This window comes from Pelobates fuscus, chromosome 2 (genome assembly GCF_036172605.1).
Source record: "Pelobates fuscus isolate aPelFus1 chromosome 2, aPelFus1.pri, whole genome shotgun sequence".
NCBI classification, from domain to species: Eukaryota; Metazoa; Chordata; class Amphibia; order Anura; family Pelobatidae; genus Pelobates; species Pelobates fuscus.
Window position 1 is genome coordinate 388,323,675 of NC_086318.1, and position 27,728 is coordinate 388,351,402.

Below are 27,728 nucleotides of genomic sequence, written 5' to 3' on the forward strand. Positions count from 1 at the left end.
TGCAGGGCACGAAGTGTATAGAGATATGTTGAATGCTTTTTCTCATTTATTGAGACCTGCTTCAGTTTACAGGATACACTCTGCAGGTATGTTCCTTTTCTATATTGAGCTTAGATTTAGAACCAATAGGGGTGTAAAAAAACATGACCACTGTACTTTAACCTTGTGCATAAATATATAGATAATATTAATGTAATGTTTTGGCTGTCACATTTGTAAAAGTCTCACAAGTGACTGTGTGCATTCCTCTTCTATAGAGACAGGTATTATTATTATTATTATTATTATTATTATTATCACCATTTATATAGCGCCAACATATTCCGTAGCGCTTTACAATATTATGAGAGGGGGGATTTAACCATAAATAGGACAATTACAAGAAAACTTACAGGAACGATAGGTTGAAGAGGACCCTGCTCAAACGAGCTTACAGTCTATAGATAAGGACATTGAATCATTTTAAATATAATTGGAGGTACATTTTTGTGTTTTAATTACGGTCAGGCTGCCCATTTTCACATAAATGAGTACCATTAAATTGGGTGATCGTAACAACCCCTGAATGTTGGGGTAAGTTAACATCCCCAGGGCGTACTTGAAAACCAGAGTAATCTGAATGTACCTTTCCTGGTTAATAACTTTATTATTATACAAGGTGAGTCATTAAAGGGAGAATCTAAAGTGATTTTCAAATTTTAGGCCTAAGTAGCTAAACACTGATTGACACTGAAATTTTCCAATTCTGCTTTCTGGCCTTACTTTTCAAATTCACGTTAAATTCACCTTAAATTTTCACTTTAGAGAACGACCCTGATAAGATCATTTGATAATGGGCAAAAACATGTTTTGCAAACTAATTATAGCATCAATTAAAAATACTTAAAATCTGTCTGTCACCTGTAAGATTGTATAGAATGAAACTTGATTTTAAAACCTGTTCTTTAGTTATATGAATGTCTTCTTTTTTTTTTTTAAATCATTTGCTTAAAGTTAAACTTAAAGGGCCACTCTAAGCAAACTAACCCTTTACATGTTATGCCCCCTTTACGTGTGGCATGATGATCATGAAATGTAAATCCCTTGTTATCTTCAGTAGTATGAGCTGTATTATGACCAGCGGCATATAAACCAGCACCTTTTAATTACTCACTGCATACAATAACCCGTACAGGTAATGAGAAAAGTAGATGTCCTTATTATGACCTTGTAGGTAACTGAAAAGGACTACACAATATGAAAATGAGGGACAATGATGATCTGAGCACCACAACCTTGCAATATGCTATAGTGATTATGGTACATCTCTTTAAGTTAAAGTCAGGTTAAAATTAGCCCCCATGAATTAGTGACAGCTGATATCACTGGCATCTTCACAAGCAATGCAAGATTCACGCAGGCAGAAAGATGCTGATGACAAAAGCTATCTTATGGGATCTTCCACAGAAGCCCATATGTATTCTCGGTAATTTGCAAGAATGCAGCGTACACGTGGGCTGGTGGTATACCAGGATGGGGTAACTCCAGAGGGGAGACAGAGACATAAAAAAAAAAAAAAATTATGCCAGCTGCTTCAGAGTAAGTGTGTAAACTATTCTTAATTCAATTTATAGGTTCCAGTTTTCTCTCTTATGTCACATGTGTGTTTTATCCAAGCTTAACTGAAGAAAACACAGGTCCACATCCATGTCTAAAAATATATTTATTAATATTATTTTTTTTTAGGTATTATCATAATTATTAACTTGAGTTGCAGTAGCGTGTGTCATTCTAAAATACTGACATAATTGAAGTTTTAAACTCCTATTGTCACGATTCGATGGGAAATTACAAGTATAATAGTATGAGTCAACAAGATATGATATAGTGACTTGTATATCTTACACAACATTTTCTTTTCTTTTAATTTTTTTAAAGAAAGAAGTAACACATCTTAAACTAAATCAAAGCAAAACAAAACATGGTGTCTTTTACGCACTATATTCAGAATAGATATTTGATCATTCTATTGATATGAAATGGTTTTATTGTTTATTCCTACTATGTATCATAACTCCCGAGATTTCAAAAGAGGGACACGATCATTTCAGGGATGTGAGTGGGGATGTGCAGGGGTGAGACTGCTCTTAGCTGTTCTTTTGGTCGCTTAACTGACGCTGGATGTCCTCACGCTATACATGAGGATTCCCAGCGTCACCCGAAACCCCATAGGAAAGCATTGTATAATGCTTTCCTCTAGGGGAAGTCCTAATACGAGCACGGCCATTGCTGCTCATGCGCATTGGGTCTTCCCCGTCGGCTGAAGTCGGTAAGGTAGGAGTGGATTCGGAGTCCGAGCCAGCACCGAGGGACATCGGCACTGGACTCAGGTAAGTGACAGAAGGAGGTTGTTTTTTGCATCATAGGGAGGGAAGGGGTACTATCCAGAGCTACTATAGTTTCCCTTTAAGTGAATGAAAGATAGAAGCATTGACATTTATTAAATTAGTTCACTGGGCCTATGTCTGGATGGACAATATTTGGTGAAAATGACAGAATTCTGACCATATTTGCTACAGTCAAATCTTTAAAATCAATAATTGTCTCTTTTGGATCCTATATAAATGTACAGACAATTAGAAAAGCACAGATTTTAAATAAAACTGCGTCCATATGCATGTGGTAGGATGCACATTGCAGAATGTTGATAATAATCAGGACTAATTGCTTGCTGGCAGTACTAGCAGGGGAATTGTTAAAGGAACACTCCACTGCCCATAATTAAAAAAAAAAAAAAAATAGAAATCACGATTTAGTAGATATATACCCAACGAATACATGTACGGATTTTCATACATGTTTTAATTGTCGGTATATCTGAAAACAGTTTACAAAATTTGCAGTTCTTTTTTCCATGGAAGAGACTTTAACCCCTTAAGGACACATGACATGTCTGACATGTCATGATTCCCTTTTATTCCAGAAGTTTGGTCCTTAAGGGGTTAAAGCCTCTTTAAATGAAAATAGCCATTAAGAGGCTTCTCATGAGAAGCCTCTGAAGAGCTCCTTCTTGCACGTCTGCTGTGTGCACACACATGAGAAGCACATTTATCTGAGGTCTGGTTGCTGGTCTGAGATATGCAGTGGAGGCGGCAGGTGCGCTCAAGTAGAGCTTGCATGCCACTTCAATTAGCTCAGGGGAAGTAACGGAAGCAGGAAGAAACACCCTTGCTTTTTTGATTATTTATAGAAGTGAAGAGTGTATCCACTTTTTCATTTGACAAAAAGTACAGATTTTAATAGAAATTGGCACTTTTATAAATTAACCTTGTCGCACCTATCTGGCTGTCAATCAGATAACCGTTCCCTGTTACTTCCTGGTTTGGTTAGCTCAGTGGAGCTAAACTCAAGAGGTGGCAGTTTCTTGCAAACATTTCTCATTTAGCTTTACTGGGAAGTCTGTGATTGGACAGCCACAGAAAGTCTGGGCTGGAAAAGAGGTGGAGGACTTGCAAAGGCTTCAGACAAGATATACGCAGCTTTTGCAAGCTGTTTTTACATTTTTCTCCAATGGAAAAATGCGTAATTATGCGTGTAGCCATTTCAAATTATGACACAAAAAGGGGGGGAAATCCTTCCTGACTCCATAATGACAACTAGATTTCTCCTTAGAGCAGCAACATCTTTATATACATAGGATAGGATATAATTATATGCTTGAATATGTTAATGCAAAAAGCATCCAATCCTTTTTTACATTTATTTATAGAATCTAATAACACAACCTCGTTAGGCAGAGAATTCCTTATTGTTCTTACTGTAAACCATTTCCTCTATTGTAAGTGAAAATGCTTTCTTTTGTACATTCCTGCTAATAAACAGGTTAGCACATAGTAGTTAATACTGACCCTGTATATATTTGTATAATGCTATCATATACCCCTCTGAGGTGCCTTTTTTTCTAAAGACAACAATTATTTTTTTCTTTAGCCTTTTTTTTAGCCTTTCCTAATGTTTTGCATCCCCCTTACTAGTTTTCCACCCCCCCTTGCAATACTCTTCTTTAAAATTGGTGCCCAAAATTGCACCTCATATACAAGGTGTGTTCTTACCATTGATTTGTAAAGAGGCAAAATTATATTTGGATCACGTGAATCAATTGTCCCCATAGCCCTCACCCATGGGATGCCTGTGGGGACTTTATAAAGGGGGATATGTAATTTGGTGTCTATTAAGTATAAAACATGGGATGGGTATGACATTGTGCCCCCAGTGCCTACAGGTGGGGCTATAAAATAGATATGGTGGGACATGCATTTGTTGTTGTCCCCCCCTCACACACACACATATTGCTCAATAAATCTAATGCAGGGGTGGACATGCTTGTAGATCAACCCCCCATCATGCTCAAAGTTGTACGACAGTGCTCTGAAACTGCGGGGACTAGCTGTTGTTTAAGTCTTTGCTCTATGCCTTTGCAATACATAATGTAGAAACCAACACTCACATATAATATTGATGAATAAGGGTTCAAAGCTAAACTTTAGACCCAGAAACTAGTTACATTATATTAAAAGAAACTCTGCAACACTAATCAATTTTTTACTTCTGTCCGTTATCCCATTCAAAAAAAAATCCGCCTCTGAATGAACTGTCATTGTGAGTCAGGGCTTTTTTAGAGTAGAGCAAAGGTTCGAAGAAGTTGCGTCTGTATTAGACAACAGATCACAGCGTTTTATCTGAGGGCGTGTGTCAGTAACATTTATGGCACAATGCCCTTTGCCAGACATAGTAAGGCACAAACATGTCTCATTCTATTCTACATAACTAGGAACCTACCAGGCTCACTTCAATTTCAATATACCAACATTTGATTACATTACATACAAGTGGAAATGTCTCATAACTGGAAATGTAATTATTGAATAAAACATTTAAAATCATCTATTTTTGTGAGCCTCTTAACAGTTGTTTGGGTGTTAAAACCACATGCTTTTCTCCGACAAGCAATTTTTTCCAACAAAAAGATACTACAGGGAGTGCAGAATTATTAGGCAAGTTGTATTTTTGAGGATTAATTTTATTATTGAACAACAACCATGTTCTCAATGAACCCAAAAAACTCATTAATATCAAAGCTGAATATTTTTGGAAGTAGTTTTTAGTTTGTTTTTAGTTTTAGCTATTTTAGGGGGATATCTGTGTGTGCAGGTGACTATTACTGTGCATAATTATTAGGCAACTTAACAAAAAACAAAAATATATACACATTTCAATTATTTATTTTTACCAGTGAAACCAATATAACATCTCAACATTCACAAATATACATTTCTGACATTCAAAAACAAATCAGTGACCAATATAGCCACCTTTCTTTGCAAGGACACTCAAAAGCCTGCCATCCATGGATTCTGTCAGTGTTTTGATCTGTTCACCATCAACATTGCGTGCAGAAGCAACCACAGCCTCCCAGACACTGTTCAGAGAGGTGTACTGTTTTCCCTCCTTGTAAATCTCACATTTGATGATGGACCACAGGTTCTCAATGGGGTTCAGATCAGGTGAACAAGGAGGCCATGTCATTAGATTTTCTTCTTTTATACCCTTTCTTGCCAGCCACGCTGTGGAGTACTTGGACGCGTGTGATGGAGCATTGTCCTGCATGAAAATCATGTTTTTCTTGAAGGATGCAGACTTCTTCCTGTACCACTGCTTGAAGAAGGTGTCTTCCAGAAACTGGCAGTAGGACTGGGAGTTGAGCTTGACTCCATCCTCAACCTGAAAAGGCCCCACAAGCTCATCTTTGATGATACCAGCCCAAACCAGTACTCCACCTCCACCTTGCTGGCGTCTGAGCCGGACTGGAGCTCTCCGTCCTTTACCAATCCAGCCACGGGCCCATCCATCTGGCCCATCAAGACTCACTCTCATTTCATCAGTCCATAAAACCTTAGAAAAATCAGTCTTGAGATATTTCTTGGCCCAGTCTTGACGTTTCAGCTTGTGTGTCTTGTTCAGTGGTGGTCGTCTTTCAGCCTTTCTTACCTTGGCCATGACTCTGAGTATTGCACACCTTGTGCTTTTGGGCACTCCAGTGATGTTGCAGCTCTGAAATATGGCCAAACTGGTGGCAAGTGGCATCTTGGCAGCTGCATGCTTGACTTTTCTCAGTTCATGGGCAGTTATTTTGCGCCTTGGTTTTTCCACACGCTTCTTGCGACCCTGTTGACTATTTTGAATGAAACGCTTGATTGTTCGATGATCACGCTTCAGAAGCTTTGCAATTTTAAGAGTGCTGCATCCCTCTGCAAGATATCTCACTATTTTTGACTTTTCTGAGCCTGTCAAGTCCTTCTTTTGACCCATTTTGCCAAAGGAAAGGAAGTTGCCTAATAATTATGCACACCTGATATAGGGTGTTGATGTCATTAGACCACACCCCTTCTCATTACAGAGATGCACATCACCTAATATGCTTAATTGGTAGTAGGCTTTCGAGCCTATACAGCTTGGAGTAAGACAACATGCATAAAGAGGATGATGTGGTCAAAATACTCATTTGCCTAATAATTCTGCACTCCCTGTATACTAGAACACTTTTTTTTGGTTTATTTTATTTATATTTTTAAATAAGCAACAATTCAGTGCCTAGATAAAGAAATCAAATCTGTATTTTTTATTTGTCAATCTGGTGTTAAAAAAAAAAAGGGTAATTGTATACTTTTATATTGGAGGCATTTGTAGGAGTGTTGCAGTGGTTATGGTGACAGGGGGTCCACTGGGATCCTCCCTTCTTGTTTGCCACTTACCTGGGATCGCTGCTCTGCATTCCATCACAGATATTGCTAAAATAGAAGTTCCCCTTCCGATACCACATTTAGAAAACACATTATTTTTCATTGAAATTGCTCGAATATAGCTCAGGCTTTTTTGTATCAATTCTAGACCTTTGTTTGGGGGTTTAAATATGTGATATACAGTTACAAGTGGAAGACATAAAACTGACGTGTTGCCTAACGCTCTTGACACCATTTACGTTGTTTTCACTTTATGTTCTTCTAAGCAGTATATTGTGTTATTGTACTATAATGGCAGAGACAAACAATGTAGCAGATTTATTAATGAGGGGAAGGTTATTGTCATTGCAGCTAGTCTTTGGGTGCAATCCCTTGTTTTTTTTTTTTTTTTGTCAATTATTATTATATTTATTTTTTTTGTCAAGGGTTCTCCTGATGTCCAAAGCCTAGTTGTCAAGTTAATAAGAAAGTTTAACATCTAAATTATCTGTACCATTCATGCAAATGTTAATAGCTTGTCCATTAAAAAAAACAATATGACTTCAATTTATGTCCAAGATTTAATAAGCCAATGAAAAGCTGTCTACCTCTGAACAGCTGATGTGCATGTTGCCTTGTGGTGCACAAACCCTTTAAGAACAAATTCTGTCCGTGGAATTCTTGACAGAAGCGCAGCAATGTGCCAGAATTCTCCTCTAAAAATGTGGGCTTCTTGAATCTCCCTATTTAGGTGGCATCTTCTCTACTTCTCTAAGATGAATTTGACATTATTTTTGTTGTGTATAAATTACTGAATGCTTGATTGTGACTGATTTCTTCCATTTTGTTTCAGCTGTCACCATGTCGTCAGCTTCCAACGTACTGATGAGACTGGTGGCTACGTCTTACGCTGTCGCCGAGAAGGCTGCGACTATCACCAGGAATGTGATGAGCAGTGGAGATCTGGGTATAGTGGAAAAGGTGCGCAGTTCATTATCTATTACTCATAGATCAATAGAATGATTTGTGTTAATCTGAAAATTAACTTGACTCCATATTGAAATTTAAGTTGGCTTCAAGCAAACCTTAAAGATTAAGGTAAGGTAACTTCCAGTGCATAACATACATTCTTTAGGTTTTCTGTTTCCATCAGGAACCTTTTAAGTCTAGAAATGGAAGTGGGGTGGGAGATCATCAGCCTGTGTTCCTATCACTTTGCAGCATTATTGTCAATTGACTATAATTGTTTGGTGTAAGAAACCCGTGCTACGGATAAACTGCAGTATACCTTTTTAACTGTTTATTAATATCACTCCAATGTTCCGTGATAGTCTTCATTTGTTGCCCCACACACAGAATTCTCTCATCTCTCCAGATGGACCTTGGCCCCGGGTCACCATGGCTCAGGGCATTTGCCCAGGTTGTCCGATATCTAGTCCAGTCCGTAGTATATCATTATTTGTGAATCAGCAAATAGAACTTTATTTATTTATAGATAAAGTATTTTATTGGGAAAGCAACATTGAGATTTCTCTTGATTTCAAGTATGTCCTTGGAAGCACACATTAATACAAGAGTACACATATACTCGGAACACTGAAGGAGCCAGCACACATTTTTCCTGTCTGATTGTTTCCACATCAAACAGTTGCTTAGGCTTATTTTGTTACTATCTATTAAAGGCTGGTTACATTTTTATTTTAGTTCCGGAGGGTCACGTGCAAAGTGTAATATATACTGTCGGTAGTAGGACTGTTCTTTAGTCTTGTGATTTGAGTCATCTCAAATTCAATGTAACAGTAAACACAGTGCATTACTGGTGTGTACACCTCTTAAAATACTACGAGGAAAATAAAGTAAACGGACACTATAGTCACCCAGACCACTTTAGCTCAATGAAGTGGTCTGGGTGCCAGGTCCCTTAGGTTTTAACCCTTCACATGTAAACATAACAGTTTCAGAGAAACTGCTATGTTTACATTTGGGATTAATCAAGCCTCTAGTGGCTGTCTTTCAGACAGCCACTAGAGGCGTATCTGCGACGCTGGAGACGAATTTTGCCTCCATCGCGCAGAGCGTCCATGGGAAAGCATTGAGAAATGCTTTCCTATGGATACTTTGAATGCGCGTACAGCACTTGCCGCGCATGCGCATTCGGCTCCAGTGACGTCGGACGGGGGAGCTGACGTCGGACGGGGAGGAGAGGTCACCAGCGCCGAGGGAGGCCGGCGCTGGATTAAGGTAAGTAACTGAAGAGGTTTTAACCCCTTCAGCGCCATGGGAGGGGGACCCTGAGGGCGGGTGCACCCTCAGGGCACTATAGTGTCAGGAAAACCGCTTTGTTTTCCTGACACTATAGTGATCCTTTAATCTATTTATGTGGTTGGCACAGTATATAAATCACTTCTATTTTCTATAAAGTAGACTTGTCATCTGTGGGTAATAGTCACGTTGAGGTATTACAGTACCTAACACTGGGGAGATTAGTTACTCTGTACTGGCAGGAAAGTATTAACCTGGTAATGACATATTTTGTTTCTTTTAGACTGGAGCTAATGACCTGCAGACTGCCGCTGATCGACTTGTGCAAAAAAGTATATGTGCATCTCTGGCACGAAAGTTCCCGCAAATAACATTAATTGGAGAGGAGGTGAGGTCTCTTACAGATTGGGAATTTCAAGTTAGCCAGAGTGTCTCTCATTACTTAGAACTCTTTCCTTGCACTGACATCTACTACAGACACCTCTTCATGGAGACCTTCTAAAATCAAAGGTTTTCAGATTCGTTGTCATTATGCCCAGCATGATGACGCTGAATACTGTTACTGCTTCTCATAGATCAGAATGGGGTTCAGTGCTTCTCTTCGAGAAGCATTCGAGTATTCCATCGCAGCAATTGCCACACTTACGTGGTAGGTCTCCAATGCTTCTCATAAAATTGGACCAAGATCATCACAGTTGATGATTTCCAAAAAGGCTGGGCTGCTAAGCATAGAGTGTTCTTTAACACATTTAGTGAACTTACCATTTATACTAAGCTAAACCCTGAAATGATTGCTGAGCTATTATCAGCCTTTGAAAAATCTACGCTTAAGGGAAAACAGTTGCGTATTATAAAACGAACAATACTTTTCAGTACAGACTTTTCTCTGGTTAAAATAACTTGTGTTACACTTTTGCTTTCCAAGAGGATTTTAAACTTGGGACTGTTTATGATGTAGATGTAGGTTTACTAAACAAAGAGCATTTAGCTTCTATAAACTACCATATGTATATATACTTATTTGACCTATTTCTTACAACAAGGCAAATTACAGTTCCTATTACCTCTTTCTATATCAGGGACCATTAGTAAATTCGTGTTCTGTTGTTCTCTCCTTTTATCTTTATGGATTTAGTTCCAAGTAAAAGGAAATGGTCATATCTCTCAAGTCTGGTGGGACCAGACCAATAGGTCACTGGACTGAAAGAAGCACGTCTTCATTAACATGACCGAGGAAAGAAAGATTTGCGGAGTGGTCAAAGCTAAACCCACTTTCCTTTCATTTGACCCCTCCACAACCCCCACTATTTAATGTATTGACTTGTTAATAAACGGTTAAATCCATTGCATATGCAGTAGCTCTGAAGATGTCCATGTATAATGATTTTTGCAAAAGGAGAATGTCCTGGCTACGACTAAACATGACTTCACTTGCTTCACCTCCTCATAGGACCTGCCATTAGAAGAAGTGGAGGAGGGACTTTTCGAAACAGGGCAATCTGAAGAGATATTGAAACACACCTGTCCGAATCAGTACAGCAATATCAAAGAGGAAGACGTAAGAGAGTCTCACGCAGAATAATGCTGATAATGCTTACCTCTATTTTAAATACATTGTATATAACATAAGGTTTGTACTTCTGCAGGGAATTTTGTAGATTCAAGTTTTTACTTTAAATTTTAATAGCTTTAAAAACTAGTTAATATTTCTTAACAGTGTTTGTTAAAGGGATACTATAGGCACCCACACCAGTGAAAATGAGCTACTTCAATCAGCTGGTCATACATGAGCAATAGCCTCACATTCCACCGACTCGACACATACATATACCACAAAGCCAAGCAATACAATCGCACTCTGCCAACACCCCCACAATCACACTCAGCCATCACACACATCCCACTCGGGTGTATTGCTTATGGGGAGCAAGGAGGGGCGATGAGGGGGTCCTTCTTTGACTCTTGCATCCGGGTCCTGTGATTCCTAGTTACACCCCTGAACAGTAGGTAAAGTAGATGTCTCTATTATGACCTCTAACAATCAAAAAAGGTTAATAGATCGGTATTGTATAAACCTGAAAAAAATGTTCAATGTTGTAAGAGATAATTAGCCATAGTGGCATCTGTGGAAATATTCAAGAAATAGGAACATATATGAATTAGAATCAAACCCAGAGGGAACATTTGTGCATCTACAAATTATATAAGACAATAAAAGAGTAAAGAAAGGTAATTATTAACCTCCTGAAGCGGGGGGTAACCCCTAGTGAGACTAGTCACTAGGGGTTATGAGAAAAAAGAGAACTGCCAGGAGAGCGCGAGAAATAACTGTATTTTCCCTATGTGACAGGGGTTCTGACAAGCACACTTCATAGCCACTGTATCACAAGTGAACTCACGTTCAGCTTATAATGGCGTTAACAGAAATTTACTAATACCTCTCCCCATATATTGGAGGGAAAAATGGCTATCATTACAATCTCCAGCTTTCTTTCATTATATCTATTCTAGAAAGGGAGGCATTTCATATACATCCATTTAGGAGTAACAGGCATTTTGGGTTAAAGGGACACTATAGTCACCTGAACAACTACAGCTTAATGTAGTTGTTCATGTATGATCTATAGCTCCCTGCAGGCAATCTAATGTAAACACTGTGTTTTCAGAGAAAATACAGTGTTTACATTGATTGATAGGAATACCTCCAGTGGCCGTCACTCAGACGGCCACCAGAGGGACTTCTTATCATGCAGGGCCCTAAAAAGGCCCTGTACACGTCAGACGTATTAAAATACGTCTGACGTGTGCAGGAGAGAGAACGCACTGTGTGCGCGCCTTCTCTCTCCAGCCTGTCAGCAGAGGAGGGGGGCGGGCAAAGACCGCTGAGCACATGCGCGATAGTGGGCTCAGGACTTCAGAGGGTGGCATGAATGCCGCCCTCTGAAGTATGTGCGCATGTGTGGCGAAACCGCGCATGCGCACAAGGGAGCAATGACGCTTCCAAATGGAAGCGTATGATTGCTCCCTGCTCGCGCCCGCCTATTTCGTCATTTTGACAAAATAGGGGGCGCGGCTTCACGAGGCTCCTGGCGCTGGAACCAGGTGAGTAAAGAGGCTTGGCTGGAGAGTCCCTTTAAGGGGTGCCCTTGAAGGCACAGAATTAGTATTTACGTTTCCTCTCCCTGCTATCACCCCCTATTGATACAGACATGTATTGGCTACATTGTTTGGCAGCGACTATTAGCTAATACATTGTTGCTTTTTTGTTCCCACTACATTGCTGGACTTTTTTAGTTGCCCTATCTCAAGCCAGACCATTTAGCCTGTATTACTAGCATTTTCTGATATCTTAGTATTCCCATTGCAGCACTGCACATTATGAAATACTACTTTTTTTTTCCAAAAGGGAGAGAGACGTCCCCTTATCCATTATTTTTTTTTTGCAGTTTAGATTTAGATTTTTTCTATTCTCCAAATACCGCTAGCCTGCTACAGATGGTCTTTTTATTATCCTGAACCGACAAAGCTCCAGCCTGTACTACCTTACTCTGTATTCATTATCCTGATATTTGGGTAGACCTACCAGATTTTCATATACAGACATTATAGCTACACTCAGGGTAATTGTTTTGTAAATATGTACATTATTATTTCTGTTTGAATTTTCTTTTCCTTTTCTTTTTGTTGTGGTGACTTATTTCACCTCTTAATCGCTATATTAAAAGTTACGTTTTATTTTTAGAAATACCTAGCCTAATTGGTTGATATTTGCCACTCCACCAGCAGTTATCTTTTTTTCTCATTTATTCCAAATTACATAAACAACCATTAGTCTTCCCCAGCATATCACTGAGGTTTTGTCCCAAAACATGTGACATCATACAGTTCCAAACGCTTCGTAACGCTTTAAGTAAGAATTTTTCAAATAATGTAGGATCACAAAGGTAATATAAAACTAAACTCTGGACACTGTAAGCTGAACTTCCTATGTGGTAGTCACTTTGCTTGTACTATATACTTTAGCTTTTGTCTGCTATATTTCAGATATGTCAAAATCAAGCAAGATTGTCCAAGCAATAAAAAATAAATAAACGAACATGGACCCTTATCACCCCCACCCCATTTCCACGCTCCTACCCCTCAGATTTCCTCCCATTCTATGTTGGAGACACTAATCTCCTTCATTCACCACTCCACACAACTAGACTACATTGCACACATAGGTCTTCATCACCAAGATGGCATCAAAAGAAAAGGGCCTCTCGTGGTCTCCCAAGACACCACCTACCTCATATTGCTACCCGGATTCCAAAACACTCCAGCTACCAACCACAGCTATAACGAGAACATACCCCAAAACTGGAACTCATGGCCCACTTTCATACCCAATCCGAACTCAAGTGCAGATGGTACAAATACCAGATCAACAAAAGATTGCATATTACTGTCAACAAGTTGACAATGAACGTACAACAACGTAAGACAGTTTAACTTGAATGAACAATCGAACAGAACAATAGAACAGAGTATCATACTCTGCTCTATTGTTTATTCAAGTTAAACTGTATTACGCTGTTGCTGTAATCAATTACACGAGCCAGAAACAGCATATCTTAGCCAACTGTATATTGCACAATGCCTAATAGCTCTGGCAACCATAATATGCTGTTTCGCATACCGCATCTTTGTTATATTTCTTCTGTCTGTAGCAAAATGTTTTACCGGTGAGTTCTCACCAACTACATGTAACGCTTTCAAAACTCCAAAATAAAGAATGTTAACATTTTTTTTTTTTTTTTTTTTTTTTTAAAGTTTATTTTCTTTAGAAGATTAATAATAGTTTTGCATTCTTTCTTTTTCAGCTGGTTGTATGGGTGGATCCTTTAGATGGCACCAAAGAATACACAGAAGGTAAGTTTACATTGATTTTCTGTTTAGTATTCAAGAAATAGAACTTTAAAGTTTTTTTTAAAAAGAAATCAAGTACCGGTATGTCTTTTTTAATGTATTTTTCTTTTTATATTACAGTTATTCACTGTATTATATCTGTTTTTTTGTTTGTTTATTGTTTTGTCAGTGTAGGAGTTTATTTACCTTGTGGACTTTTCTTCCTGATGGCAGTCAGTATTAGAATAGTGGCTTCTTCATGGTTGCTTAATGGCGGAGGTAAACCTAATGTTAGCCTGTAGTAAAGTTACACAAAGTAAACCAAAGGGATAAAAGAAGCAGGATATACACTTAACATTTCAATATTTCATAGGCTAACACAGAAGAGAAGCCAACAGAGAGAATTTGCATTGCTAAGCTATATAAAATGGCTAATTAACCTTAATTTGTGGGATGTTCTCGAGGACTACATGTACAATTATCCTACACTTCTCCAACCTGACTGCAAAACCAACCCATCATACCGATTTTCCACCCTTGTCAATTCTCCTTGTCTTACTGTCCTCATTTTCTTTAATTCAGATATTTCATGGTTCACAATCTTGCATATGTATACATGTCCTATATGCCTTATTCCAACATCCAAGGACTCTCTGCATCACAGTCTGGAGGACATGACTACAAATTAGAAAAATAAACGAAGAGTGAATTTCAAGAACAATTTTATTTCTTATGCAAACAAAATATCCGATCTGCTTTAAGTACATTATTAAACTGTCCTATGTGAAAATATATTGGATTTGATAGTAAAATCCCCATAGAAACAGGTAGCAACATATTGACAACACTAGTAAGAGTTTTTTAAAAAATTTTTAGTAAGTAGAACTCTATGCAGTATTCAGCCAACCTACCAACTGTACTCAAATGTATTGCGCCAAAGTATAGATAAAGTATAGATGGGGTTTTCATGGCAAGCAGCTAGCTGAGCAATAAAGACTGCAAATGTGCAGGTCCAAGCTAAACAAAAAAGACTGCAAATGTGCAGGTCCAAGCTAAACACTAAAAACTGCAAATGTGCAGGTCCAAGCTAAACAATAAAGACTGCAAATGTGCAGGTCCAAGCTGCGCAATAAAGACAGCAAATGTGCAGGTCCAAGCTGCGCAATAAAGACTGCAAATGTGCAGGTCCAAGCTGCGCAATAAAGACTGCAAATGTGCAGGTCCAAGCTAAACAATAAAAACTGCAAATGTGCAGGTCCAAGCTAAACAATAAAGACCGCAAATGTGCAGGTCCAAGCTAAACAATAAAGACAGCAAATGTGCAGGTCCAAGCTGCGCAATAAAGACTGCAAATGTGCAGGTCCAAGCTGCGCAATAAAGACTGCAAATGTGCAGGTCCAAGCTGCGCAATAACGACTGCAAATGTGCAGGTCCAGAGCAGTTACTTGTCTCCAAGTAATGCAACAAAATCTTATATCCTGGAGGTTTGATGGTTATGCAATTCAGACCCCCAGCAGCTGAATACACTGATGGCAGCCATAGACTGGCACCTAAATGAACAGCATATTGACCGCATCATTGGCAGTTTTTTTTTTTTACTGTACTGTAGAGAGCACTCAGCCAATACGCTGACTCTTTTAGAGAATATAACAGTGGATGTGTGGCTTCCAAGAAACACAAATATATCTTCTATTTTCTTTGGTGTCACTGACAAAAGGGGCAGAATTGTTTGTAAATCGCTGCAGTTGTAGCAGCCACGTGAAAGAAGTTAGGGTCCGAAATTTTCTTTGCCCAAGAAATGTTTCAAATAGCCCAGGTTGTTATAGTACGTGTATTCTCTCTTATGAAGTAAACAAGGAGGTGGGAACTTCTCTAACAAAATTATCAAAGAAAATTGGTACTTGCTTGGAATGGAATTTTATTCTTCATTAGCCGGTGTTTGTACGCCAAAGTGTGAATCATTGTGTTCATTGTAGTGTTCGATTACATACACCTGATCATCTGTGTTTTATTTTAAAGGACTTCTGGATCACGTTACTATTCTTATTGGGATTGCATATGAAGGAAAGGCAATAGCCGGTGTGATTAACCAGCCCTATTATAACTACCAGGTAAGGATTATAACTGTGTAAAGCGTTGACATATCCCACGACAGAACGTCTGCACAAAATTACCCTGGAGGATTGAGAGAATGAAGGGCAGTCTGCCTTTCCATTAGCAATCCCCCAGGTATACCCACAATGGTAATGATAACTCATGGGGCACCTAGTATAAAGTAAAACTTAAACATATCTTTATTAAATACAATTTAAAAATGTCTTTAAGGACCCCCAAAAAATATGGTGAGGTGAGTGAAACACACAGTGCTAGTGAATTTAAAAAGGAAAGGCTCGATTCAGCCTAAGTAGTCTCTTGTGCATGTATATATATATGTGTGTATGTAAACGCCTGTGAGTCGTTACTGATAAGTTGGCCTATGCGATCCGCACCGTGGTCAAATAACTACTTGGGGGATCAAGGTCAAAAGTTAGTAACTGGCAATAAATTACGGTTGTTGAAATAGTCTAGGATTCTAGAAATATAGTAAAAGCTCAGGATGCTATAGCCTATACAGGGAGTGCAGAATTATTAGGCAAGTTGTATTTTTGAGGATTAATTTTATTATTGAACAACAACCATGTTCTCAATGAACCCAAAAAACTCATTAATATCAAAGCTGAATATTTTTGGAAGTAGTTTTTAGTTTGTTTTTAGTTTTAGCTATTTTAGGGGGATATCTGTGTGTGCAGGTGACTATTACTGTGCATAATTATTAGGCAACTTAACAAAAAACAAATATATACCCATTTCAATTATTTATTTTTACCAGTGCTATAGCCTATATATATTCAGCTCATAATAGGTAGATTGAACTATATTCAGATAGTCTCTCCCTTACCCTAATGATATTAGTATTAGTACAGGGTTAAGCTAAATCAGATAAATAAAAAAATGAAAATTGATAGTAATAAGCTAAACCTGCTTACTGCTTATTAATGACAGGTAGTACTATTTAGAGGACAGGTTTACTAGGGTAACTAGCTAACATACATATGAGGGCAAAATGCAACTATAAGCAATATATTACTGCTATAAATATTCCTCAGTATTAACGCATGCAGTAACCCAATATGTAACCTTAAAAAACCTCAACATATAATAGACATACCTTCAAAGCATAAATTGTTTGAAATTATACTAAAGAGGTTTAGGGAGAGATAAGTATAGGCAGGCAGAAAATAATACACTGCCTTTAGTTGTACTGAACCTGTAATAGTCTCAGATAGAAGTTAGAGTTTTTGAGGGAGATAGTTTTTCTCTATCTGAATATAGTTCCATCTACCTATTACAAGCTGAATATATACAGGGAGTGCAGAATTATTAGGCAAATGAGTATTTTGACCACATCATCCTCTTTATGCATGTTGTCTTACTCCAAGCTGTATAGGCTCGAAAGCCTACTACCAATTAAGCATATTAGGTGATGTGCATCCCTAATGAGAAGGGGTGTGGTCTAATGACATCAACACCCTATATCAGGTGTGCATAATTATTAGGCAACTTCCTTTCCTTTGGCAAAATGGGTCAAAAGAAGGACTTGACAGGCTCAGAAAAGTAGTGAGATATCTTGCAGAGGGATGCAGCACTCTTAAAATTGCAAAGCTTCTGAAGCGTGATCATCGAACAATCAAGCGTTTCATTCAAAATAGTCAACAGGGTCGCAAGAAGCGTGTGGAAAAACGAAGGCGCAAAATAACTGCCCATGAACTGAGAAAAGTCAAGCGTGCAGCTGCCAAGATGCCACTTGCCACCAGTTTGGCCATATTTCAGAGCTGCAACATCACTGGAGTGCCCAAAAGCACAAGGTGTGCAATACTCAGAGACATGGCCAAGGTAAGAAAGGCTGAAAGACGACCACCACTGAACAAGACACACAAGCTGAAACGTCAAGACTGGGCCAAGAAATATCTCAAGACTGATTTTTCTAAGGTTTTATGGACTGATGAAATGAGAGTGAGTCTTGATGGGCCAGATGGATGGATTGGTAAAGGGCAGAGAGCTCCAGTCCAACTCAGACGCCAGCAAGGTGGAGGTGGAGTACTGGTTTGGGCTGGTATCATCAAAGATGAGCTGTGGGGCCTTTTCGGGTTGAGGATGGAGTCAAGCTCAACTCCCAGTCCTACTGCCAGTTTCTGGAAGACACCTTCTTCAAGCAGTGGTACAGGAAGAAGTCTGCATCCTTCAAGAAAAACATGATTTTCATGCAGGACAATGCTCCATCACACGTGTCCAAGTACTCCACAGCGTGGCTGGCAAGAAAGGGTATAAAAGAAGAAAATCTAATGACATGGCCTCCTTGTTCACCTGATCTGAACCCCATTGAGAACCTGTGGTCCATCATCAAATGTGAGATTTACAAGGAGGGAAAACAGTACACCTCTCTGAACAGTGTCTTGGAGGCTGTGGTTGCTGCTGCACGCAATGTTGATGGTGAACAGATCAAAACACTGACAGAATCCATGGATGGCAGGCTTTTGAGTGTCCTTGCAAAGAAAGGTGGCTATATTGGTCACTGATTTGTTTTTGTTTTGTTTTTGAATGTCAGAAATGTATATTTGTGAATGTTGAGATGTTATATTGGTTTCACTGGTAAAAATAAATAATTGAAATGGGTATATATTTGTTTTTTGTTAAGTTGCCTAATAATTATGCACAGTAATAGTCACCTGCACACACAGATATCCCCCTAAAATAGCTCAAACTAAAAACTACTTCCAAAAATATTCAGCTTTGATATTAATGAGTTTTTTGGGTTCATTGAGAACATGGTTGTTGTTCAATAATAAAATGAATCCTCAAAAATGCAACTTGCCTAATAATTCTGCACTCCCTGTATAGGCTATAGCATCCTGAGCTTTTACTATATTTCTAGAATCCTAGACTATTTCAACAACCGTAATTTATTGCCAGTTACTAACTTTTGACCTTGATCCCCCAAGTAGTTATTTGACCACGGTGCGGATCGCATAGGCCAACTTATCAGTAACGACTCACAGGCGTTTACATACACACATATATATATATACATGCACAAGAGACTACTTAGGCTGAATCGAGCCTTTCCTTTTCAAATTCACTAGCACTGTGTGTTTCACTCACCTCACCATATTTTGGGGTCCTTTAAAGACATTTTTAAATTGTATTTAATAAAGATATGTTTAAGTTTTACTTTATACTAGGTGTCCCATGAGTTGTCTTTACCATTGTGGGTATATCTGGGGGGATTGCTAAAGAAAAAGGCAGACTGCCCTTCATTCTCTCAATCCTCCAGGGTAATTTTCTCGTATTTAAACAATTTAGGGTTTATGACCTTTTGTACCCACATAGTCCTTCTGTTTGTTGACTTTGGGGTCAAGTTTTTTTTTGTTTTTATTTATTTATTTATTTTTTAAATTCTTTATTTTTGTAGTGCACATGCATGATACAGACAGGCTTGAGGTGCCCCAAAAGCAATCCTCAGGCGTTTCCCACGTTTAAACATGCAGGGTGTATGATTAAATGGCACAATTTTTTCTATTTTATCCGGCTTAATTAACGTAACAGTAACGTGACAGTAGCATTAATTAGTTACGGCATCGATAAAAGCGTAAGTATATATGTTATGCAGGGTTGGTTCATGCGTTAACTATGTTAGTACAGGTAATGCAGTATATGTGATGCAGTAAAAAGTTCGCCTACACTGTAAGACATGCTAGGGTAGAGTCGCTCATTATATTAGTTGTGCTTATGATTTTAAAGTTTTGTAACAGTTGTCGATTCGCAATGCCTCATTTTTACTTATAGTTAAAGTAGAAACAAGCTAGGCTATGGCATATGGTAGGTGGGTATACGTATAAAAGTTAATACACATAGATTAACAGTAGTGTCTGACTAGCGAATAAACATCACTATTGCCCTAAGCATCTCTATTATCGTTCCGTTGTGCGAATGCTGGCTGGGAGATACAAACAACATCAGTAACTAGGCTTAACATTTCTAGTGATATTCAGAGTTCACTGTAAGAGTAATACGCTGAATAAAGCCCTCCAGGAAGGCAGATGCTTGCTAGTACACGGGCTATCTAGACATGCAGGGAGCCGGGTTCGCACAGGAGTTCACTCCCAGAGCTGCGTTGGGTCCATGGGTAAGTACCATGTGCTATGCATCTCTCTGGGGTTTGCCGGTTGCTGGGGTGTTCGTCCTCAGCTAGCATTATGCTCTCTCGTGAGTGTCCCCCTGCTCCAGCCCCAAATTGTGAGTGGGTCTTGCGTCCCAAGTCCGTGAGGTCTTGTATGAAATGCTGGGTCATGGTCCTGCAATGGTCCCCGCTGATCCGCTCATGTGAACAGTGACCGAAGGCAGAAGTCTCCTATCTCGTGGGTAGGGGTCCCGTGAGGGGGCTGCTGCGGTTCGCTCATGTGTTGCATGGTCACTCTCCAGCTGCTCCCCCCAGTGTCAGCTTGGGGTTGGTAATTGCTGCTATTGCTGTCGTTCACACTGACCTCCTGGGGGGCATCCAACCTCCTCTCAGGTACTGCGGTCGCTCTGCTCCATCGTGCAGTTTATGCGGCGGCCATCTTAGCTTGTGCCATGCGGGCCCAGACTGGTCTCGCCGTTGTCCAGCTCCCTGGAGTGTGCTCTGCCTCCCCGGTGGGGGGCCGGGATAACCCCCACTGGCCCACAGGGGGGGAACGGGGCCTTTGATGAGCCCGAGGGAGGCCCCGCCGGATCAAGCACGGGAGATCGGCCGTTTCTCCCGCCAGAGCCTCACAGCAGGCCCAAACTCAGCAGCCCATACAGTGTCGTCGGCAGTCGGACAGGAGCTAACTTTGCACATGCAGATGTCGCTTGGGTCCCCCTGCCAGTTGTCATCTGTTTGGTATGATTTCCAGGGGGAACTAGGCATATTTAGCCAGTTTTGGCAAGGGTTCGTGGAGGAGCTGATGTGCTCCATGTCCTTCCAGCTCGGCGGCCAGGCCCCGCCCACCTGACTTTGGGGTCAAGTTTTGACTAACCCCTAAGGCTTCATTCTTGCTTTTCTACAATATTTTTATAGTTGATAAAATATGCTTAGAAACTAAATGGAATCATAAGGGCTCATTTAATAAGCCTGGGATTTAGGTGCCAACTCAGTGCATCTCAGTCCAATCTCTGTACATATGAGATTCCAATTTGCTTAGTCCATATCCTACAGACATAGTCCAGTCTTTTGTGATTACAGCTTATTTCTCATGAGGTTCCTGGCGTTCTTACTGATGCTCAATTTGATGCCTTGCCAGCCTTGCATTACTGTTTTCTAAAGTGCTTCTTTCCAATATGCTATTGCTGTCTTTGTTATAGGCTGGTGATAATGCCGTATTGGGAAGAACAATTTGGGGCGTCTTGGGTATTGGATCGTTTGGATTTGAGCTGAAAGAAGTGCCTGACGGGAAGCATATAATCACCACCACACGCTCCCACAGCAGCAAACAAGTGAACGACTGCATCGCAGCCATTAGCCCTGATAAAGTAATTAGAGTAGGAGGTGCGGGAAACAAGGTGAGTAAACAAGGGAACATCAAAGAATTGGATAAATACTAACGACCTGCAATCCTTTCAATGCGCCAATTTTAGGTAATAACATCCATTTATACTGTTTGTATTGTTATTGTTATACATTCAAAAAGCATAGTTTACGGATATAATGAAGTAAAATACTGTGATGAGTTTTTTAATGTAGTATAAAAATAGTTTATTACTTTTTTTTTAATTACACTTGGGCCTCAATTTAATAAGCGTTCCAAATGATTCGATACTGTTAGAAAAATGTAAAAATGATTTATTTATAGAAATTTGCATAGACTTTAATGGTGATTTCTGTAGATAAATCATTTGGAAAGTTTATTAAATTGAGGCCTTCATGCAGGGGTAGGCAACCTTTGGCACTCCAGATGTTGTGGACCACATTTCTCATAACGCTCTTGGAGCCATGCTAGTAATATGTAGTCCACAACATCTAGAGTGCTAAAGGTTGCTAAAGGTTGCCTACACTGTAAAATATTTGTAATGTAAAACTAATCTTTGACATTGTTACAACCGTATAAAAAGGCACAGAATTGGCATTTGTATTAACATTTTCACATGATCCTCTGCTAAAATAGCATTGTGTCAGATTTCCTTGTTTCTATTTTGTTTTCAACATTTTGAAAACTATATATTCTTAGTTCTCAAAATATAGTAATGGAATTCACACTTGAATTGTCTCCAGCATGTTAAATAGGGCTTTCATTTATAAAACACACTTAACCCCTTAAGGACCAAACTTCTGGAATAAAAGGGAATCATGACATGTCACACATGTCATGTGTCCTTAAGGGGTTAAAGGGACACTAGAGTCACCAAAACAACTTTAGCTTAATGAAGCAGTTTTGGTGTATAGAACATGCCCCTGCAGCCTCACTGCTCAATTCTCTGCCATTTATGAGTTAAATCACTTTGTTTATGAACCCTAGTCACACCTTTCCTGCATGTGACTTGCACAGCCTTCCTAAACACTTCCTGTAAAGAGTCATCTAAAGTTTATCCTTTCTTTATTGCAAGTGCTGATAAATTTAGATTTTATTATACCCTGCTATGTTAATAGCTTTCTAGACCCTACAAGAGCCTCCTGTATGTGATTAAAGTTCAATTTACAGCGAAAGAGATACAATTGTTTAAGGTAAATTACATCTGATAAAAAGTGAAACCAGTTTTTTTCATGCAGGCTGTGTCAATCATAGCCAGGGGAGGTGTGCAAGGGCTGCATAAGCAGAAACAAAATTATTTAACTCCAGAATGGCAGTGAATTGAGCAGTAAAACCTGAGAGGCATGATCTATACACTAAAACTGTTTCATTAAGCTAAAGTTGTTTAGGTGACTATAGTGTCCCTTTAAGTTGTAAAATGTAATTTATACATTGTGCTAGCAAACATTGACAGAGAAAGTTACATTGCATGTTACTTGACTGAACGTTTTGTACCAAGAGTTCAGGACTCGCTTTTGTTCTTTTGTCATAACATAAACCAGTGTTTCTGTATAAATTGCAGTTCCTGAACAAAGTTGTAAAAGTGCAGCAATCAGCAGGAACATGCCATTTGTTTCCATTATAAATTCGCTAGTTTTATTATCCCCCCCCCCCCAATTCCAGTTTATGTATTACAAAGAATTGTGAAGAAAGGAAAAGTGAATAGCGTTTTTATCTCAACGTAGTGAGTTCGATTTTTTTTTTTGTTTGTTTTTTGTTTTAATATTTTGGCCTAAATTGTGGAATTCTGCAATCAATTCTCTGCATTTGCCAATTTCGATGAATAATCGCCAGCGTATTATTCTTCATTACATTGTGCTATCTATATAAGCAAATTTTATTTTAGATAATTCAGCTGATTGAAGGACAAGCTTCTGCATATGTCTTTGCCAGTCCTGGGTGCAAAAAATGGGACACGTGTGCTCCAGAGGCAGTTCTCCATGCTGTGGGAGGTGAGTCCAAATCTGAAAGGGCTATTTATTTATTACTGACCTTTATAAAGCGCCAACATATTCTGCAGCGCTGTACAATTAGGGGAGAACATATAATATACACAGACCAATACATAAGGTAAAGAGGGCCCTGCCTGTGAGCTGAGATCTCACCATTGAAGCTCTTTTATACAAAGTGCTTAGTTAGATAGCACATGAGCTTACAATCTATAATGGGGATTTGAGACAAGAGGTAGCAGGGGGAATTTGGAAGTGATGGCCAGAGGAAGTTAACAGAGAGTTGCAGCTACTGATTAAAATGTAAAGGTAATGAGTAGGTAATTAAGAAAGATCTCAAACAGCTTGAGGAGCATGCTATAAATTTAGCAGGCCATTAACTTGTCCTCACCATCAGCTCAGTTCTGCCAATTAAAGCTAACAGGGTTCTGTAGGCTAGTGGTTTTACTTCATCAAACCAAGGTTAGATAGAAGTTCACATAATGCATCAAGTGCTCCAGAATCCAGTTGTATTAAATAGAAACATAAAATAAAGCTTCTGCAAATCTACTATGAATGGATTTATTATGATTTTGGAAACAAAATAAAAGTGCAAAACAGTTTTGTGACAGTAGTCAGATAATGCCTTTACTATTACAATAATATAATGTTCTCAAAATATCAAATATCATTTATTTAAAGATTCAGATTTATGGAATATGTAGACAAAATTAGCATATTGAGAAAGTCTTCTTATAAAATTCCAGATTCCTTTACTTTGCATGGAATTTGGCATTTGGACATTCTGGATCACGGATCTATACATTTGCATCAGATTGACAAAGTAAATAACCAAGGAGAAATATTGAGCCCTACTTTGATATTTTTACATTTTAGCTTCTAGATGTTCAATTATATTTGAGACCATATTCCTCTAAACACTTGACAAAGGAACCAACAAGATCGATTTTTTTTTTTTTGCAATTCTGCAAATTTTAACGTATTTTGCAATTCAGTTTTTAATTTACAGTTTGATGTAAAATAGTCCTTATTCATTCAGCTGAACACTAGCCATGTTAATGTTGAGCAAATGCTGCAGAGTGTCATATGAGTTAGTCACAAAAATGTCTGGGTGGAGTCCTTGTAGAAGTGAATCGATAAAAACTTTTTATTTAATGTAACCCAGTGGAACCGGAAAGGTAGGATTTAAAAGTAAGCAAGGCTAGAGAACATTGAGACAATGACATCAGCAGGTATTTAAAGTGACATTGTTTAGTTGTGGCAGAACTCTGTCACTTTCTGTGTTTTAAAATCAATGCCAAAAGCATGTTTAAAGGGACACTCCAGACACTGCTTGCTGCAGTGCTGTGTGTGTGAAGAGTGTCTCATTGTTTATTCATTTTACAAAAAGTTCAGATTTCAATAGAAATTGTCACTGTTATAAATTACTTGTAACACCCCATGTCTGTGAACCAGACAACCAGTCATGTTAAAACCTGGTTTGTTTAGTTAATTGGAGCTAAACTCAAGAGGCAGCACCTGCCTTGAATAGACTTCGTATTGAGCTGAATTGGGAAATCTATGATTGGATAGCCACTAGGCTGGAGAGGAAGGGGAATGGCTGCAGACAATAGATCTGTAGCTTTTGGAGGGGGCAGTGGAGTGTCCATTTAACATTAAAGGGATTCTATAGTATAGGGAATACAAGCCTGTGTTTCCTCTGCCCCCATCCTCACTCATGGAGGACGTCCAGAGTCAGTTAGGCAACCAAAAGTCGCTTAACCATCAGGAAGTGCCTGATTGATTGACAGCCGCTAGAGACAGTCTTAGTCCGGCAATGTAATCATTTCAGTTTCAGTAAAACTGCAATGTTTTTCAATGCAGAACTAAGTGGCACAGGGACACTGCACTCAGACCACTTCAATGAGCTGAAGTTGTCTGGATGCCCATAGTGTCCCTTTAACTGTATGGGTGTCTCTGGCCACCCCCACCCAGCCCTTAGGGAAGGTATGGCTAAGACAAAGATCCTTCCAGTCACCCCAATTTATACCAGCTTTAAAGGCTGAAAGCTGTCAGCTGATGCTTCCAACTTTGTTGACCCTGCTAATGCTTCCTCATTAGCCTACTAAACAATAGAATCGGGGAGTGCACTCACTTAATATGAATCAAGGGTTCAAGGACTCTGGTCCCTCCACTCTTATGTAGATTTCAAATGCAAGCAAATGCTGTCCAGCACTCCATTTGCCCTCATTATCCAAAGCTACACAGAGGAAATGGACTGCTAGGGACTCTCGTTTAGAATTAAAAATAGTTTAGCACTGAATGGAGGGATGGCGCCAGTGGACTTAAGACACTATAACCACTTCAAGCAGTTACAGAGTCTATTTAATGGAGCGCTATATTACCAGGAACACACACATGTATTCCTGACCCTGTAGTGTTAAAACCACTATCAAGCCCCCCTCTACCCCCCTCATCCCCCCACCCCCCTTATGCCCCTAAATATAGTAAAATCTTACTTTTTTCCAGTCTGCTGCTCACTCTGTCCCTAATCTGCCTGCTTGGCTGACATTGTCAAAAGTATTGATCTGAGCCAATCACGTTGCTTTCCGATAGGAGAGCGTTGGATTAGCTGAGACTGTCAGTGAGGCAGATCAAGGGCAGAGATAGCACAAGCCAAACACAGCCCTGGCCAATCAGCATCTCCTCATAGAGATGTACTGAATCAATGCATCTCTATGAGCAAAGTTCAGTGTCTCCATGCAGAAGGTGGAGACACTGAATGTCAGCACTGTACATTGTGCATCACTGCCCCAGGAAGCACCTCTTATAACCATCTGGAGGAGTGGCCAGTGGAGGTATCCCTAGGCTGTGATGTAAACACTACCTTTTCTCTGAGAAAACGGTGTTTACTGCAAAAAGCCTGAAGGGAATGATTACATTCACCAGAACAAATTAATTAAGCTGTAGTTGTTTTGTTGACTATAGCATTCCTTTAAGTTTGAGATGTATATTCCTACTCTCTCTAGATTCTTGTTCTCAATTCCAGATGTACCGTAATTGCTTACTAGAGAATTCTACTGAATACTGTTTGGGAGGTATTTTAGCCAGTGTTTGATTAATGAACTCCCAACATGTTCCTCTTTTTAAATCATGGTGAAAGTGATTTTCTAGAAGGGAGTGTCTCCACACGGAGTATGCATAATTAGCTTTTTTTTTATTTATTTTTTTTATTCAAATTTGTCAGAGAATACTTGGACATATAATGGCTCTTGCAGGAAAGATGTGAGATCTACCATCAAACTTACCTAAACTATAAATTCCATCACAGTAATCCAGTGACTGAGTGTGGTGTTAGTTGTAGTGAGATACAGCTTCCATCTGCACGTTGCCCTTACTCTGCACTAAGCATCTAAACTTTAAAAGTATCATGGCTTTTGTTTGCATTGCTGAAGTTCTTGCTTTCTCTCGATGCACATTTAGTTTTCTTTAATCTGTTTCTTTGTTCAATCCATTTTTGTTCTTGTTTTTTATACAGGCAAGCTTACTGATATCCATGGAAACCCATTCGAATACCACAAAGATGTGAAGCACATGAATTCAGCTGGGGTTCTCGCAACTCTGAGAAATTTTGATTACTACTCTTCTCGAGTTCCTGACTCTGTGAAACAAACACTGGTGCCATAGATAGCAATGCACATGAGCTCACTCACTAAATCCCGAGTTTTGCCTTTCTGTTTTGGTTGGATCTAGTTTGAGTGACCTTATTTGAGTAACAAGGGTCCTCTCATTTACAAATCATTTACACTACCAAGTAATATTAACAGACCCACCATGTTTTTTGGACACGTTTCTCACATATCTCATACTGATGGCTAGCACTTTGAAATTGTTACCCTGTTGTGTGTATTATTCATAAGCAGGATATTGACTGATTACTGAATTGAATTCTTACCTGCATCATTTCAATTCCATATACTGCAGGGTAGCATTTTTCATGTGCTCTCCATCATGGTGTGTAAATATGTGCCCTTTAAAACATGGTGCGACTGGCAGACCTATTACCAGTTGTAATGCAGACCAGATTCCAGCTCAGAAGGGATCGGGCTTTTTGGAACAAAAGTACCATTCCTTTATAAATGTAAAATGTTTACTTTGTTTTTCTAGGTACAATGAAATCCAACGGCTAAAAAATTTCAATAAACTAGCCATAAACTATTTTGGCAAAGATTTGTTTAAAGGAACACTCAAAGCACCGTAATCACCATAGT

General features: G+C 39.1%; 1 protein-coding gene across 1 annotated transcript; it reads left to right on the forward strand.

The window, feature by feature from the left end:
- BPNT1 (3'(2'), 5'-bisphosphate nucleotidase 1) lies at nucleotides 1-27,518 on the forward strand. The gene is made up of 9 exons (XM_063441432.1): nucleotides 1-86; nucleotides 7,612-7,739; nucleotides 9,304-9,408; nucleotides 10,471-10,578; nucleotides 13,883-13,931; nucleotides 15,927-16,018; nucleotides 21,327-21,524; nucleotides 23,376-23,481; nucleotides 26,996-27,518. The coding sequence occupies exons 1-9, from the start codon at nucleotides 26-28 to the stop codon at nucleotides 27,142-27,144; spliced, it is 996 nt and encodes a 331-aa protein (XP_063297502.1). The 5' UTR covers nucleotides 1-25; the 3' UTR covers nucleotides 27,145-27,518.
- Nucleotides 27,519-27,728: the final 210 nt, after the last annotated feature.